Source organism: Triturus cristatus, chromosome 8 (assembly GCF_964204655.1).
Source record: "Triturus cristatus chromosome 8, aTriCri1.1, whole genome shotgun sequence".
Classification (NCBI taxonomy): domain Eukaryota; kingdom Metazoa; phylum Chordata; class Amphibia; order Caudata; family Salamandridae; genus Triturus; species Triturus cristatus.
This window is the reverse complement of record NC_140591.1, coordinates 1,323,587,295-1,323,605,882: the sequence shown is the minus strand read 5'-3', so window position 1 is coordinate 1,323,605,882 and position 18,588 is coordinate 1,323,587,295. Positions and strand designations below refer to the sequence as shown.

The following is an 18,588-nucleotide window of genomic DNA, read 5'->3' as shown; positions in this document are numbered from 1 at the left end:
TATGTTGGATACCATGATTAAGGATGACATTATTGAAGAGGTTGAGTCTTCAGAATGGATGTCTCCCATTGTATTAGCCCTTAAACCGGATAAAAGTATTAATCTATGTGTTGACTTAAGGGCACTCAATACCAATTTAGTTGTAGATTGTCATCCTCTTCCAAATATCAATGAAATGCTTTGTATGTTAGATGGGGCATGTGTGTTTTCCACTCTTGACCTTCGGTCAGCCTATCATCAGATTGAACTCACAGATCATTCAAAACACTACACTGCATTCATAACACCTCATGGCCTCTTTCAATTTAAGAGGATGCCTTTTGGCCTAGCTTCGGCCGCTTCTGTGTTCCAGAGAGCTATGTATCACTTTTTCAGAGATCTTTCTACATTTGTCAAATGTTTTCAAGATGATATCTTGATCTTTTCAAAGAATGATGATGAACATTATCACCATCTTAAAGAGGTGTGCTCTAGGTTAGGTGAGTACGGGTTAACACTCAAGGCCAGTAAATGTAAATTTTTCGGTAAATCTGTAGAATATCTAGGGCACACGCTATCTGGTGAAGGTGTAGTACCTAAGAAGGCTTTGGTGGATGCTATAATCAATGCACCGGCCCCTGACAATAAGGATAAACTGCTTTCTTTTGCAGGATTATGTGAATATTATAGCAAGTTTATACAGAATTTTGCCACCAAAATGGAACCTCTCAGAGAGTTAATGAGGAAGTCTTCTGAGTTTGTCTGGACAGATAAACAGGATGCAGCGTTTAAACTTATTAAAGAGGAGATTATCAATGCTCCCACCTTATGGTCATTTTGTGTCAACAAAAAATACATTATTACAGTGGATGCTAGTCTTTATGGACTGGGAGGAGTTCTTAGCCAATGTGCTGGTAAAGATGAATGGTGTGTAGCGTTTGCATCAAAGACTCTTTCTGAGACGGAAAGAAGGTATGCAGTAATTGAAAAAGAATTAATGGCATGCATCTGGGCCATTGAGCATTTTCGCAACTATGTATGGGGAAGTAGGTTCATACTTAGAACTGACCATAAGCCTCTTGTTGGTATTTTATCTCCAGGAGGTGGTTGGAACTCCACTGCCCGCATAGCTCGTCTCACATCTCGTTTACAGGAGTATGATTTTGAAGTGGCATATGTTCCGAGCAGAAACAACGTCACTGCTGATTTTTTGTCTAGGTTACCTTGTAGTGATGGCTGTGTCTCTTAGATCGAACAAGACATAGACATAGTTGCCATGTTAAAAGATTTGTGTCTCAGGATTTTGTAAATTTATCTGAGAATGATTGGACTTTGGAAATGAAAAAGGATCCTTTGTATCAGAAAATATTGGGTTGTGTGAAAAATGGGTGGCCTAAGGAAAAGGGTGCTTCTGCTGATCTTGCTCCTTTTTGTCGTGTATCTGCGGATATTGAAGAAAGTGAGGGTTTACTTTTCAAAGGGGGTAAGATCGTTCCTCCTATTTCCATGCAAAAGAGAATTTTGTTTCTTACTCATCAAACTCACTTGGGTATGTCTTCTATGAAGCGTTTGATTAGAGCTAACTTTTCTTTTGGTGGCCGGGCCTTGACAAAATGGTGGATAGAACGGTCAGAGAATGTCCGGAATGCATTAACAGTGATAGGATGTTGCACACTTCATCTGCTCCTCTTAAGCCTGTTGTGTGGCCAGCATTTCCTTGGCAAAAAGTGGCCTTTGACATCTCTGGACCATTTAGTAATTTGCCCTCAAATGCTCGTTTTGCTTTAGTCATGGTTGACTATCATTCCAAATGGCCAGAGGTCAAATTTCTGGCTAATACATCAACCCAAGTGATTGTTACTTTCTTTAGGGAAGTTTTTGCTCGTGAAGGTTATCCTGAGATAATTGTAACTGATAATGGAGTACAGCTCACATCTCATGAAATGGAAGATTTCTTGAGTATGTGTAATATTAAACATGTCACTACTTCTCTATATGAACCAAGGGAAAATGGTCAAGTAGAAAGGTTTAATCAAGTTCTCAAAGATAGTGTTCAAGTGGCACAAATGTCCAGTGAACCTTGGTTAGATGTGGTTAGGAAGAAGCTGTGGATGTACCGTATCACTCCACATTCAGTAACTGGTATAAGTCCCTTCAAGTTATTGAAAGGGAGAGAACCTCCATCTGAAATTTGTCCATGGTGGATTAAAAAGATCAACAAAACCAATGACGCAACTGATATCAATGCTGTTGCTAGACATGTTAAAGATAAACAAGATGAAATGAAAAGAAGGTTTGATTATAAAATGAATGTCAAGACTCCTGACTTTGTAGTAGGGGAATGGGTCAGGATCAGGAAGCCTGGGTTTTTGGCTAAGGGGTATTCCAAGTTTTACCATCCTATCAAAGTGGTGAAAGTATGTAAAAACAGTGTAATTACCCAGGATGGTAGGGTCTGGAATGTAAGGAGGGTTGCAAAGTGCAAAATGTTAATTCATGATAAACCCTATGTATTGCATAAATCGTCTGATCTTTCGAATGATGTTCCTCACTCTACACGTTCGGTGGCACCTAGAGTTCAGAACAATCTTCGAGAAAAGAGATTACCTGTAAGGTTTTTAGATTAATATGTTCTATTTGTTAGAAGGGAAATGTGTTGCATTCACTTTTATATTAATGCTAGTATGCATTGCTGTATAACACTGTTTACTGGAACATGGAACATAGTACCTTCATGGTACTATGTTCCATGTTCCAGGAATTGACAGTTGCCTGTGATCTTCCAGTACCTTGTAGTGCTGTGTCTCTATTCCTGCGCATAAAGCTGATTCATTTAAATTTACCTTGTTTCCTGGATATTTGTATCTTACACCCATTCCAATCTACCCCGCTCAACTCCAGTCTGTCCCACTCAACTCCACTTTACCCCACTCCTCCCCAATGTACTCCACTCCACCCCAATCTACCCCACTCCCCCACTCCAATCTTCCCCACTGCAATCTATCCTAATTTACTCCACTCCAATCTGCCCCAATGTACCCCTACTCCACCCTAATCTACCTCACACCACTCCAATCTACCCCACTCCCAGTGGGCCCAATATTCACTATTACACCCAGAAGGCAATTTACACAATCTGTTACACATTCGGCAATCACATAAATAGAGGCAGTGATTTAGTAATACATTTACATACACATGGAATCACAGCCCCAGATAGGAACTGAAACATTTATTAAGATGTCTGCTAAAAAACTGTCACTTTCATGTTTGCTATGCAGAGAAATAGCCCTTGCATTATGTCTCCCTTCTGGTATACTTGAGCTTGGGCGTGTGGTTTTTCTGATAGAGCTGTAGTATAACTTAAAAGTGCTGCACAAGGTGAAGACTGTTGTACCACATTTAAGTGAGAGTGAAGTAGGCTGTACCTAGGCCATAGCGCAGGGAGCTATTTGCTCAGAAAGTAAAAGATGCACTGTGATGTTTCACATTCAGACAATCACATATGACAAAAAGGGAGGCAATGATTTAGTTAAGGATTTATATACACATGGAATCACAGCCCCAGATAGGTATTGAATCTATCATTCAGATGTCTTCTAAACAACTGATGCTTTCAAGTTTAGTATGCAGAGAATATGCCCTTGTATTATGTCTCACATCTGGTATATTGAGCTTGGGCATGTATTTTTTCTAGTAGAGCTGTCTTATCACTTAAAAGTTCTACACAAGGTTAAGACTGTTCTTGTACCACATTTAAGTGGACACTGACCTAGTCTGTAGCTAGGCCATAGCGCAGGGGATAGTTGCTTGAAAATAAAAAGATGCACTTTGATGTTTCAGTGCGCTAAAGGCCACCACCTAGAGCTATCGGTAGCTAGATCTCAGACATCCTGTGAATTTCGGGAACCACCTACCATTACTCACCAATCAGTCAAACAAACACGTTGAAGGTTGCAGCCCCAAACCGCATTGTGCACTGTTAGCATAATCACCTTTGTTTCTTCCACATTATGGCACCTGATGTTCGTCCCACCTTGTTTATTATTCTCGGCTCTGGCAAAACACCTCACCCATAAAAGACCTATTTTAGCTTAACCCCTTCAGTGCCCACCAACCTGTATCTTGTCCTCCCTGGCTTATTACCCACCTTATTTACCTAGCACAATATCTCATTCCCTTGAATATGTAACCTTGCTGTCACCCCATTGCACTTCCCTCTGCTCTGTGTCTGCCCCCCCTCTACTGCAACTCTGATCATATTTTATTGTCTTGCCAGTGAAAATCACCACAATCTGCTGTATTGGCCACCATCACTGTATCTGTAATCTGCCTGTCTACACAACCTCTCTGTAAATGTCATCCCCACATATACCTCCCCCTACAGCATCTGCCTCTCCCCATTGTTTGCCTCAGCTTTATCTATTACCAACGCCACTTTCATACCCTACCTCTGTACCTGGCACCCCTTTTATACTTCAAGTTATTTTATCTGTCACTGCAACTGTACCTGCCAACCTTCCATTGTATTTGTCATCCACCATAGTTTTCACATTCACCTTTCCGTCTTCCACAGTATAGCAATAGTATATACTGTCTGTCACAAAACTTTATTGTCCCCATTTTATGCCAAAAACATTATTTCTGTAACCAGCTACTCTGCCACTTTCTCACTTCATCTGTCATCCCTTTTTTTCCTGCAACCCTGATGTACTTTCTTTGTCATCCCCTCCGTTCCTGTCACCGCCACTGTGTTGGTTATTTATTGTGTCTGTCGGGCTTAGCTGCATCTATCCATCACCTCAGCTTTACTTGCCCACCACTGGACATCACCATAGCCATAGACCGTCTTTGGTCTTTGTTCCCAGCCAGGGTCTCCTACACTGTCCCGGTCTCTCATTTAATATTGTGTCTCTCGCCTCACAACTTCACCGGTGCCTTGTGTTTTTTCCCACTGTTGTGAAATATAAATTACACGCAATGATGATTCTGGCCCTATTTTCTTTGGCTTGCCCAGAGACTGCCTATATTCTGTCAAATTCCAGGATTCCCATGGGTTACACACACAGAATGTAACAAAAGAAGTGTGGTGATTGTATAGCTCTACAGTCCCTGGCAGCACAGCACCTAGAATAATGTGCTGCATGGCTACACACTTAGAAGGTCCTAAAGGGCTCCCATTGAAGGCCTGTTGTTATTGCCTGTTTTTAAAGGAGGCCCAGTGCAGTTTCTATCGGCATTTAACGATCCCTGGAGTAATTGGAAAGTGCCCGACGACAGACACGGCCATTCATTCTCCATTTTACGAAACCTGACTTGCGCCAGACTTACCGCATGTCTGCCTGGACCTGGTAAACAAAAATAAATTACCCGTGGTGGTGTAAGCTGTCAATACAAGTGTGGCTAGAAAACATGCTTAGATGCACTAAGAACATGTATCCATTAATGACATTAAAAACGCTAGTATGGCCATCTTTGGAGCTGGAGGAAGGAGGTTTGAGTCTTGGCAACGCTCAACATTGTGTGATTCTGGGCAAATCACTTTATCTCCCTGTGTCTCCAAAAAACAATGAATATGTCCTTGTGTGTTGAAGCTGGTGCTCCTGTGTTCCAATACCTTCGGCCGAGTTCCCGCTATTTAAAAAAAGAAAAGTTACACCAAAAACATTCATTTCTCTCCAGTGTGCAGTAGCTTCCTAATGCAGCCCTGATGATCGATGTACTTGATCTCACATGCACACAGTGCTGGCATTGGTTGGAACATGGGCCTGCTAGGTTCAGGACAACTTTTTTATTATGGGTGTTAAATCTTTTCAGGAAAGTTCTTGCACCCCCTGAAACTGGCCCCTGTAGAAAATGTCTTCCCAAAACCATAAAACTGTTTGCGAGGGATGAGGGCCATTTTCTGCTTCAATCTGGTAAATCCCGTGGCATCACTAATTGTGATATTTAAGGGGTGAGTACAGATAAGAGTGGTGGGGGCTACTTACAAAGGACTATTGTAAACTGTGTGTGCACATATATGTGTAAACCCTTGCTTACGTTTGCCTTAAATAATCTGACTTTGAAAGCACCTCATCTATATATAGACATACACGGGCATCAAACTATCATTCGCTGCTTTGCAGTGAACGGTAGTTGGACTAATTGTGTGTGGCAAGGAGCAGTATTTTCTTGTATGTCTCCTCCCAGCAAAGCCAACAGCTGTGGTGGTGAGGCCCATAGGGAAGTTTAGGGCTGGGGCAAATGAAGCTGTGACTCCCAACAACCCTGTCTCCTTTCCCTCATACTCCTACTGCCACCTCTCATCACTCCCTCACGCTCCCACCGACCCTGTTATCTCTCACTCACAATCCCACTGCCCCTCATCTCTCCCACCACACCCCGCCCCTCTCATTTCTCCCTCACATTCCCACTGCCTCATCTCATCTCACACTCCCACTGCCCCCTCTTATCCCTCCCTCACACTGCCTATCTCTGTACTGCCTGCTCACAGATGTTGCCTTCCTGTATCTCCTCATGCTGTGCTCATCCACCTCTTGCCGCCTTCTCTGGGTGCCCCTCCAACTCCTTTCGGTGCTACCTCTCTCTGTCAGCTCACACGCCTCTCATCAGTGCCCCGCCGTGAGCTGGTGGGTGGTCACTGTCTCTCTGAGCACCTGCTTTACTTTGAGGTTAATTAGGTTTCTTTCAGAAGAGCAACCAGTCCCTCCCACTCTCTCTCGTACTCTCTCTCACCCCTCTCTCTCGCTTTCTCAAGCACTCTTCCTGCCTCTCTCATGAGATTAACTTCAGGTCTTCAAGCACAGTTTCTCTCCTGTGCCTTTCCAAGGCTTCTGTCTCTCAATCCCACACTCTCCTCCTCTTCTTGGGGTGTCTTCTGCGTACACAAGCACTCCATCTCTCTGCAGCTATCGAATGCTCCCCGCTTCTTTCGCTCTTTCTCACACACTATTTCTGCTCCTCTGTCTGGAGTTCTTTCAGCACTTAGGGCCATATGTACGAACACATTTTCCCATAGACGCATAATGGGTAAAGCCCTTTGATACATCTGGCCCTTAGTCTCTGTCTATTGTGTGCAGCTCTCACCCCTATCCATCCTGCATGCCACATAATTCCACTCCAAACCACACAATTCCACCCCACATAACTCCACAACTAACAATTCCAATCCAACATAGTTCCACTCCATGCCAGATGCATCTACTCCATTCTAAACCAAAACACATGGGTAAAATACATTGTCATTTTTTGGGGAAAACTAATAGCAAGAATAGCGTAGAAAGGCAAACGTAGATTTGCTCTCTGCCATTTTTATGGCACTTAGATTTACTATAACTATGAACAAGAGAAAGTATATACACTACATTGGCTGAGTATATCCCTATAATAAAAAGATTAACAGAAGTATTTGCATTTCAAGACACTAAGCAAAGTGTGACTATACCGGCTTCTTAAGTTATGCGAAAAGCAAAGGAATTAGCATTAAGAACATATGGTTTGCTGAATTTTAAATGTGCAAATAGCGGAATTGAGCATTTATGAAAATATATTTTTGTTGTTTCTAAATGATCTCATGTATATATTTTCAATATTATTTTACTTTAGTAGATCTTTCATTGACAAAAAAACTCTGTTTGACACTTATGATTGTCTTTGACATAGGTTCGGGTTTTTCTGTATACTTAAGAAATAGCACTGACATTTATGGAAACTTCTCTTCTTTTTACAACAAAAAGTAGCACGTTTTGTCGGTGCACTGGTACAAATTTAAATTGCTGTGAGCAGAGTACAGCAAGCTTATTATGTGAATGAAAAGGTTCCTGACCAATATACTTTAACATATACTGTTTGATCCATCTCTTAAGTGGAATTCATTGATGGGAGACTCTAGCTGGGGTCCGCAAGAGTGTTCTTTTCCCCCTTGTGGCACTAAACATTATTGATGAGCCCTACCCTTTACATAGTGTGTTTACACTCCTGCAAAATGGTATTGGCTGGGTGTCCAGCATATCAAGCATGATGCAGAAGGCTGGGAGAAGGATGGGGAGGAGGGTGAAAAAGATCAATGGTGCAGAGTTAAAAGCAGACCAGTCACCTGTCAAAAGGAAAGGAGGACACCATGTGCAACTGCTTAAGATGGTTCCAAATAGTGAAGCCTTTGACTGAGAATTTCTGGGTAGGAATGGGGAGGGTTGGGCTGCTACCCAGATAGTGAGTTGGTCACAAAGCAAACAGAGTAAGTGGTAACATAATGGCCCGGGGAATGGAAGGATGGGTGAGGGGTACACAGTGTGTAAGGGTGTTGAGAGGGTGGACAGGCAGGTTTTCAGCATGCATGGTGACAGCATGAAGGCAGTTGGGTAGGGGGAACAGAAGGGTTGTTGGGTATGAATACATGTGGGGCATTAAGGAGAGGGCTTATTTGAGATTGTAGCTGCTCTTGGGGACCACCAGAGGAGAGTCTCTGTGGGCATGAGTGACCAAGGGGGAAGTCAACAAAAGAAGCCCGTATCAGCTGGAGAAGGCATCCAGATGTTGATGGAGCTTTGTGCAGTATCAGGGCTTTGGTCTGTAGCGAGTGGAGAAACCTGTATAGCCGCCTGTCATTCAGGGTATCAGGAAAATGTTACAGTAAAGCTCCCACATTATAAAGCAGCAGAATGGCAATTGAATCATGTTTGTGTGGGGGATGGTAGTCTGACACAAGTGGGTCTGCAAGGAGAGTGGTTGGTGATGCAGATCTCAATGATATTGATTTAAACGATGAAGAGGATGATGTTTTTTGGCACTGGGATAGATATAGTTCTCATGAAAGGTAGGTGGCTGAACGGAAAGATTGAAGAGCTAATGATTCTGATGAATGAAGTAGTGAATAATAGGAAGAAGTCAGTACAGTTTCTTTTAGGTCATTTGAACTTTGCATGTTGGGTGGTGAGAGCAGGGAGGACCTTCTGCAGAAGTCTTGGCTTTGTAATTTCGGGGGCAGTTTTATACGTATTTCAAGGATGGATGGATTTCAGTGGTAGTGAGAGCACATTTATGGGTTTGTTATGTTCCTAGGAACACTTCAATAGTATTTCTATGTGGTGAATGATGATGAGGTGTTGTGGAAGATTCACACTTTTTGGACGCTGTAGCTTCCCATGCTTTTGAGAAGTTTTTGCGTGGCAGATGGTGTGCAGAGGAGTGGCCTACGTAATGTTTAGCACAGGGCACAAGCAAAATATTTTCTGTATTCTTTCCTTGTTTGTTGCAGTGGTTTGTGAGGTGCTGAATTAGCAGTTAAAAAGTACTATTTAATGCACCTAACAAGTCAGTTGTGAAAGTAGTAAATGATCAAAAGATAAAACTGAAATAAGGATCTTGAAGCTGCCGTGCTGATTTATATTGGTGTATTTAGGGTTTAACATTATGAGCCAGATATGTGCCAGGTCTGGAAAATAACACTGTGGATGGTGTGTCTCATTCACAGTGGCAAATGTTCAGTGGACTGGCTCTGAGCACAGAGGAACAGAAGACCAGGATGCCACCAGAATTGTGGCCAGTAGAGAACTATGAGAACCTCTTAAGCCATCTTCTAAAATAGGATATGAGATGAGAAGGCATGGCGAAAGGTTGTGGTTTGTGGTGCAGAGAGAAGGGCTGGTGATGAGGAAAGGATGACTGAGAGGAAAGGAAATATAGTCAAGTTTATTTTCAGTTCAATGCAGAGTGGTTTGTCACCAGTTACTATTGTAGATACGTTGGCAGGTTTAATTCTTCAACAAGATGTTTTGGAGTTATGACCCTATTTTTTGAGAGTTAGCCAAGCACATATTGGCCTCTTAGGCAAGGGAAAGAGGTAAAAAGGGGAGAGTTTTGGCCTACTGAAGGAAGAGGTTAAGAATTGGCCTAGGTATTTTTACTTAGATTCAGAGTTGAGTTTGCTGTCATTATGAAAGATTTGGTTGGTTTCTGGTGCCTTCTGGAGTTTTAAAGAGGTAAGGATAGAAATGGTGTTGCCAGAGGGATGTAAAAATTTGGGGAGAGGCTTTAGCAATATGGTTGAGTCAAATACAGACCATACAAAACATGGTGTTAGGTGTTTCTTCATGGATTGTTCTGCTGCAAATGTACACTGTAAATGTGGAAACTGTTTATAGGGAGTGCAGGTTTCTGTGATGCAGATGGTAGAACGTTTAAGGCTTCAAATATTTTGGGGGCTTTCAGGAAGGTACAGAAGATCTTGGTCTTACAGGTTGACCAACATAGTCACATTAATTTAGGTTGTGTGTGGCAACAGAGCCAGACAGATTACATTTCTCTCTGGAAGATATTAGGCAAATGGGTAGGTAGAACTCTGATTAATGTAAGATCTGTATTAGGTCATCTAGAGAGTTGCAGAAGGTGGTTAGTGTTGTTAATGTATCTTGCTGTTTGGTTTCGTGTAAACTGCTTTTAAGGCCTCACGTAAGAAAATACATTAAAAAGGACAGTGGGGCATTTGTTGGTCAAATGGGTGACCAAGCAAGCCAATTGTCATCTACTTGGAAGATCCCTTGGATTACATAGCAGCCAAAATGTGATCTCTGCTGTCACTAATGCCAGAACTGCTCATGTGCAGAGATTGTCCTGGTGTATTTATTGTACATTTATGGGAAAACGATTTAGTGCAGCTGTTGAGCCTAGTACTACTTAAGATGACAAAGGTGGACCTACCATAGTTGATTCAGATGTGGTCTGGCACATACATGATCTGGATCGAATTAGTGCCATGAAAAAAGTTGAGATAGGCTTTGACTCACACGACCTTGGAGAAAGCCAGACTTAAGTGAAATAGAGAGTTTAAGGGTGATTTGTAGAGAGCACGCTGAGGAGGAGATTTCACTTTTTTGTTAGGACGGCATGCATTTGTCATTTTTGGGTAACAAGGGCTATCTTTTGGGATTGATAGAAATGGTGTAAAGCATTTTAAGAGAGAAGTTGTGGTGGTGTAAGAAAAGGTTTTGTTTACTTTATGGTGGGACATGAAAACACCTTGACAACTGGATGACCTAGGTAGCAACAGTGTGAGTCTAGCCAGACCAGAAGGGGTATAAGGAGGGATTAGGAAACGAGGCAGCTCAGAAGGCGCAGAGGACAAAGGTTAAAGGCTATAAGGGGTGCCAGTGTATTGAAAGGGAAGGATGCAAAGATGAAGAGGGAATAATGGTAACTGATAATATGACTGGTGCAATGAGGTGATGTTTGGGAAATAGGCCAGACTTAAGGATGGGACCTGTTGGGTTTACCAATTGCATTTAGTGAGACGGGGGTTGCTGTTTGTATTTTAAGTATTTTTTTTATTGCAAACCGGTCCTAATAGAGTGGCGCTTTCTGCTAATTATGGGTCTGTGATCAATCGCGCTGACTCATCCAAACACCTGAGTGTGTGCTGGTCTTCTGGAATAGTCCAAGGCCCAGCCTTTATTCAGGTAATGGACATTTTAGGAGGTGTTTTATTACTAAGACTTATTATGTACAAAATAACAATATCGTGCTCTAGAATGGTGAGTTTTTCATCTCTTCCTGCTTTTTGAATTTCTACTTTAGGTGCACCAAAACATGTGCTGCTTTCTTACTGAGGATAGTATTTAGTTGTCATACGATCATAAATAGTTCCCTGTGTATCTGTTGGGAGACTTGCTTCAATACTTGGGTTTTTGCATTGTTATTGTTGCAAAATGATTTTCTGTGTTTTGAGCTGACTCAATCTGTTCATATTAGATGTTGATGTTATACGATTGTGCTGTACCTCTGGAAAAAAGGTTGTTAGAGATTATTAGGAGAAGTCTTCAAAATACCGAAAGAGAAAATCTCCAGAGGTAATGATATATTAACTGATAATGGGGAATGGTGTGCAGCCTACTATTCTAACATTAAACCTAACAATGTGTAATAGGCTTTATATATATAAATGAAATGTAAAATAGGAGCAGTCCTCATATTGGTCCTTCTATGCAGAGCTGAAATCTGCATCACTTGATGTTGTGTCAAATAACCATACCTGCTTGTGCTGGGGCTCTTTTGAGCAACAATCTACTTAGTTTTACTTTCAGCAATAGGGTTAGGTTTCTGTCGCGCCTTTCATCTCTAATTGTGCTAATTCAAACAAAAGTCACTGATGAATGGCTTCTCATTCTGATTCAAGTTTAGGTTGAAACTATTGGAAGAATGACTTAGTATTTATCTTTTTAACCATTAATTATCAGATATTATGCATAGTTTTCCTGTTTAAAAATATTGCTCTGTGTTCCTTTACGGCCTGTAGTTTTCAGGGATTTCTTGCATTCCCATGATCTCTTCCTTGACCTCTTTGATCTTTTTAGAATCCTCACTCTTTTCTTGGAGGGAGCTGCTCCCCTAGGATCTAAGGTTAATATCATTGCTATTTTGCTTTGCAGTATTTGGAAGTGTGCCAAGGTGGTGCAGAGCAATCTGAGGCAAATCACAGAATACTGTTAGTTAGAAACAATAGTAAAATGTGTCAATTTATCTTTTCTCTGTACCTCAATCTCCATTATCAAGCTTTTCCCCAAATCCCCTGGTCACAGGGACAAACAAGCAGTATCAATGGTGATATCATAAGTGCTTTCTGTGTTGTACTGGGACTTGCGGCCGTATGTATGAACACATTTTCCCATAGACACAGAATGGGTAAAACCCTTTGATACATCTGGCCCTTGATCTGCTATAGAAGAGACCTATCAAACCCTATTTATTCTCTGGGTTACTTGGTTATGCAGCCAATGACTACCTCATAGTAGGTTATATGAAGGTTCTGACTTGATACAGGATAGCTCCTTAAATAGATAGGTATATGTAATGTAAAAGCAGGAGAACTAAACATTGCAAATAAATAAAGCAAAAAATCTCTGTTAAGAAATACAAATGCAACACATCATGATTGTTGTCCTGTTTCACAAACTGATCGCTAATGCTGCACTGTTCACAAATAATTTAAGAACAAGGATGACCACAGTCATCCAGCAAAAACAGTAGCTGTTTGTGCTCACGAAGGAGCTTATAGCAAACATGCAATGTATGCACTGCATTCTATCATGGTAACGTCAAAAGTCACAGGGCATGATTCACAGAGGTAAACTTGCACTTTTGATTAAGTTTATGATGGTTTGCTGTGCGCAAAGCAATTTATTAGTAGTATCTTTACGAGTACGGAGTCTCCGCACATAGAAAGATAGAAGGAAATTTACACAGCTTAACTGCTCTTATGCCTCAGATGATATTCACACACAGATGAGACCCAGATACTTCTCTAGGTGGACTTGAGTATAGACTAAAATCTAGCATGGAATAGACCAATGTTGGGGATGAAAGATTTCTAGCACCTTAGAAAGTATCTTTCATTTGGTTCAAGAGTTTTACATTTAAATTTGAGTCATAGTTATATGTGTAAGGCCTTTATAGTATTGTTTTGAGGATTCTCCAAAATCCCCACAAGTGTGCCTAAAAATCTTAACAAATCCTACAGTAATCATGTGTTCCTCATATTTGTGATAACGACACTCCGCCAGCCCTAGGTAGTACATCTGGATTGGGGACTAAACTGTAAATTCCTGATCTGGAGTGCAAGTGTAGTCTGGCAAAATAAACCATCATCCCTTTCATAAATATATTTAACAAGTAATTTAGAGACTGACGGACTGTCTGCTAGCCGCCTGGTCTGGCCTTGGTTCCCCTGGAGAAGGACTACCAACTCAGTTTATAGATTCCTGCCTGCCTGGCAGCTCTCTAAAGCCTTCACTGCAATCACTGGTGCTACAGTTGCAGTAAAGGCTTTTAATTTCACTGAGCTGGTGCTGTGCTGATTGTGTTTGGTTGCAAAGTTTTTTGTTTTCCAGAAACCAACCTGCAAATTAGGATATTGCTGTTGAAAAAGAAAAACTCATGGATCTGATGAACAGGAAGTTTTCCTCCTGCATGTCAGGGCCAATAATTGATTGGAATGTCCCAGCCCTCACACTGGGCAGGGTGACTGTCACTACGATCTGGCAGCTCAGTGGATGACCACTCAATCAATCAATTCATTTGTAGAGCGCACTACTCACCCGTGAGGGTCTCAAGGCGCTGGAGGGGGCGGGGTGCTGCTACTGCTCGAACAGCCAGGTCCACTATGTCAAAGATTTGCACTGATAGAGCTAGAAGAGTCCCTGTTTGTGCCACGACACACCTTAAAACAGCTGTGCTGGGCACAAAAAAGGAAAGTGCGCACTACTATGGTGGCCGGGCCTGGTGGCTTAAAGGACGAATGAGTCCACTGCAGGGGCCTGTGTTTGACCTCATGATCACAGGTTCGAATCCCAGCAGGTTCACTCAGCCTTTCATCGTCCTGAGGCCCTAGGGGCAGCACATTTTAGTGACATATGGAGCGGCTTCTTAAAAGCTGCTCTGTGTTTCACAGTGCAGGCGGCAATCCACCTGCACTTTGAAGAGAGAAGACAGGCCCCCTTTCAGACATCCCCTTTGCATCTGGCTGCAAGGGGATGTCTGAGCAGTGCTTAATTTAAGAAAGAGTGCGGGTGCCCGATGCTGTGCTTAGAAGCCTGCAGCCAGTGCAAGTAAAGGTGGCGTGCACAATACCAAACACTGTTTTATGGCGGTTTAACTGGTTCGGCAAACTCTAAATGAACCCCTTTGTATAGTTAATTGTGATATGTGCAATAACTGCTGTAACGGTACATATCACAATCATGAGTATTGTGATAAATATTGGCAGGTTAAACCTGCTGATATCTATCTGGGGAAAAGAATCCCAGTATTTAACGGACTAAGTGGTGAGCACCATCATCTGGAATTAGTCCCCAAAAACTAATAACTGGGTGACAGTTATTGGTCCCAATAAATTCTGACCCAGCAAAGGCAGATTTTATTAGGTACAAAAAATGTCAAACCAATTACATGGCTAGGGGCAAAAAGTATACCTTGCCCACTTGTGGCTCATATTGAACAGTTACATTCCCAACCCCTTTCATCACCCTGGACAGGGCACCGCTACCTCTAAGGTGGTACGTAGTCCAGAGGTGTCCTTCACCTAGACTGATAGGTAGCAACACGGAAATTTCGGTTTGTGATTTACCATGAGGTTTTAAAGCTGGACAGGAGAGCTCCATTGATAATTCTGAATGAAGCCAGCTGAGAAATTCAATGTTTTATTTTTGTCCCAAGGTTTATTTGCATTTTTTTTTAAATATATGTTATACAAAGTAATTGAAACCCATTTTCAAAGTAATCAAACACATATCATTGTGAAGAATTTATGCTTGAAGATTTATAAATATAAAAATGATATAATTCAATATTCATGTCTTTTGCAGCGTGCCAGCAGTTTTGGGAGCTTTGATCGTTTCCGGCATCATTCCGTATCAAAACCAGAAGATTCAAATGAGGTTTGTGGCATCCTTGTTTAATTTTATCATGATCTTTTGGCCTAAGTTGCTGGCGCAAGATTGTACAAATGTAAGAGAGTAAACTCGAATTCCATAAACTACATATGTAGCCTCTACTCCTATGAGTGAGTGATGGAACCTGCGATCGGTGCTGGATTCACAATAATGGGAATTGAAGGCCTTCACCTATTCACAGGTGAGGGCTGAGATTGCACATGCTTCTCAACTCTGATGCTACTTCTTCTCCCATACCTGATTTGGAACAAGATATAATGCTCTAGAACTCATATATTCATTGTCCTCACACAGACACTGACAGAATTTGTGGAAGGGGGCACTTATTAGCAAAACCCTCAGTGCACTCTGGGACAGTACTGAGTGTGACATGTCCAGACTCCCAGAGGCAACAGTCGTAGTTGTATGTCATGTGGAGGGTTTCATCAACCACTTGTAGAGTTACTATGTCTGTACTAGATTAATTACAGAGGATTTACCTTTCCCCTGTTACACAGCATTTACTGAATGAGAATATTGCTGATACCTGCTTAAGAGGCTTTAGTCCTTGAGAATACTTTTCCTTTGGTGCAATATGTCTAGAGCAAGGATGCACAAAATGGGGATAGGATGTAGCCTTACCGCTAGAGTGGTCGACCTCAAAGCTGGGGAACCGCGTTCGAGTCTCGGCAGGGACGCTCAACATCCTGTGGTTCTGGGCAAATCACTTAATCTCCCCGTGCATAACAAAAATGAATGTGTCCATCTGTAACAAAACTGGTGCTCATGTAAACCCCTCTGATACCTGATATCTTCGGGTCGAGTTTGCGCTATATAAAACTCTAAAAAAAAAAAAAAGAAATGGGTCTGGACTGCAAGTAAATATCAGATGCTATGTAGATTGAGTCCTATCCACAGGCAGTTTGCTGATTTATCCTTCTTCTAAACGAAAAGAGACTGCCAGGCATGCACACCACTACATTTGTTCAACATCTATATAAGACCAAAGAGATCTAACACAGAATCACAGATCATAGAATCTCTAGATAGCACATTTAAAAGCATAGATTCTAGTGACACAATCATTGTAGGAGGAGAATTCAATTGCACCTATGAACCATTAAATGGCTTGGATTGGATAATTGAGAAGGACACGCTAGTGGTATACTTCAATTGGAGACAGGTCCCCATGTACCATGCACTATAGCAGCCATGCTTAAGGCACATTTCTCAATAGAGCATGGTTTAAGAGAATGTAATGGCAGGGTCGATACTGGTAACAAAAGTAACTCCCTTTTGTATACATTTAGAAGGGGCACTGCCCGTTCAAGAATCAACTTCATATTGCATAGTGTAATAACATGGCTAACTACTAAGTCTGGAATTGATAGGGAAAGAGAAGACAGCAATAATTTTCATCCATGCCTGGAATGGAAAGGGTATATTACTGAAGCACGAATATCTGGTATAGACCCCTCACTGAGTCAACCCTTAAATGGCCTTGTATTGTGAATAGTATCGAGACCATGATCAACGTTTATAACATCTTCTCTGAGGTGATGGGGCTCTAAGCTGAGAGTGATCCTTTGGGAACTTTGGCTATTGCCACTCACCTAAAGTTAGTCTCTGAACTAAGACCATCTCTAACAAAAGCATCTACTAGCAAAATAAGGCAAGGGATAAGGAGGAAACCCTTATGTAATCCATGGTATACAGTTAATTGTAAAGAAGCCAAGAAGTCCTTGCCCTGTAGCCTTAAGAGTGCGAATGCATCAATGGTAAGGGATGCAAGGGCCAAATACAAAAGGTATTGCTAAATGCACAAAAGAGTTAGGAGGACACAAGTTGGTGTGATCTGCTCCAAGCGGCCAAGGACTCAACTTTATTTTGGAAACATATCTCACATGGAAGTAGGGATGCACCTTCTTGCACAGAGCACCACATGGGTCCTGCCTCCTGGATCCAGCATTTTACCAACATTTATTCTACCCCTGACACCTCGACTATGGTGAACAAAGGATCCCGAGTACTAAAAAAGGAAGTAATTAACAAGTACTCCATCTTAGTTTAGCAGAAACAGAGAGGGTTATTGATGCTATTAAATTGGGAAAAACTCCCAGATTAGATATAATTCCTGGGAACCTGCTGAAACATGAAAAAGAAGTGTGGGTTCTCTATGTAAATTTAATAAGTAATGCTGTTGCATTGGGGGAACCAGTCCCTTCGACTTGGTATGGGGTGAATTAGTACCAATTAAAAAAGAAATGCAATAATTGCGAACCAGGGAATTATAGGCCAATAGCCTTATAAATGTGATGCAAAAAACCTATGCTCACCAAATCCTGAACAGATTAAATGATTGGATTTGTGATAATGATATATTAACATCTTTTCAGGAAGGGTTTAGGACCTGCACTAGCACAATCAGGTGTACAGGCTTACATGTATCCTATGGAAGTATATCAAAATAAAGGGAGGTCATGATTATAGAGCATTTACAGACCTAAAGACCGGATCCGATTTTGTCTCAAGAGCACGGCTATGGGCTACACTAAAGAATCAAGGTGCCCCAGACTAAATTCTACCCAGAAAATCAGGTTGCATTAAAATAGTTTGGAGGGGTGGGGCGAACATGGTACCCTTACTGAACAAATACTTATCAACAGAAGTCAGGCAGAGGTGCATGCTAGCACCTACTCTGTTCTTCCTTTATAATAATGATGTTGTGGACCACCTAAAACAATGCAGATATGATTCTCCGAAGCTCTGCGGGGTCTTGGTTCCCGCATTGTTCTTTGCGTATGATACCATCTTGATCTTTCAGATGCCAAGGGGTCTTTTTACATCTACTGCACAAAAAAGGATTGGAAATAAACATAAATACCACTAAATATATGATGGTAAAACCACGCAGGTCCTTTAGGAAAAACATCACAGCAGGGGAGTAAAAATTGGAGCACGTAGTCAATTTCAAGTATCTGGGTAAAATACTAGATTCTTGACTATCATGGACGCCTCAAACAAATCGTGAAAATATGGTTCTCACACAGAGCTCAAGACCAATTTCGAACAAATACAATAAGTCTATTACTAAGGCTATAACAGCAGTTCTGGGGGCCTATAAGCACAAGCTCCAGGCAGCAGCACTATATGGAGCAAAGCTATGGGGCTCAGACAATGTAAAATT

At 41.6% G+C, this 18,588-nt stretch overlaps 1 protein-coding gene across 3 annotated transcripts in view; it reads left to right on the top strand.

Annotated features, from left to right (window-relative positions):
• The window catches only part of SAMSN1 (SAM domain, SH3 domain and nuclear localization signals 1), a 388,340-nt gene that overhangs the window by 265,846 nt on the left and 103,906 nt on the right, over positions 1-18,588 (top strand). For all 3 annotated transcript variants that reach the window (XM_085623046.1, XM_085623045.1, XM_085623047.1), the window contains one exon: positions 15,336-15,407. In XM_085623046.1, coding sequence (XP_085479172.1) covers positions 15,336-15,407 — 72 coding nt within the window. The remainder of the gene's footprint in view (positions 1-15,335; positions 15,408-18,588) is intronic.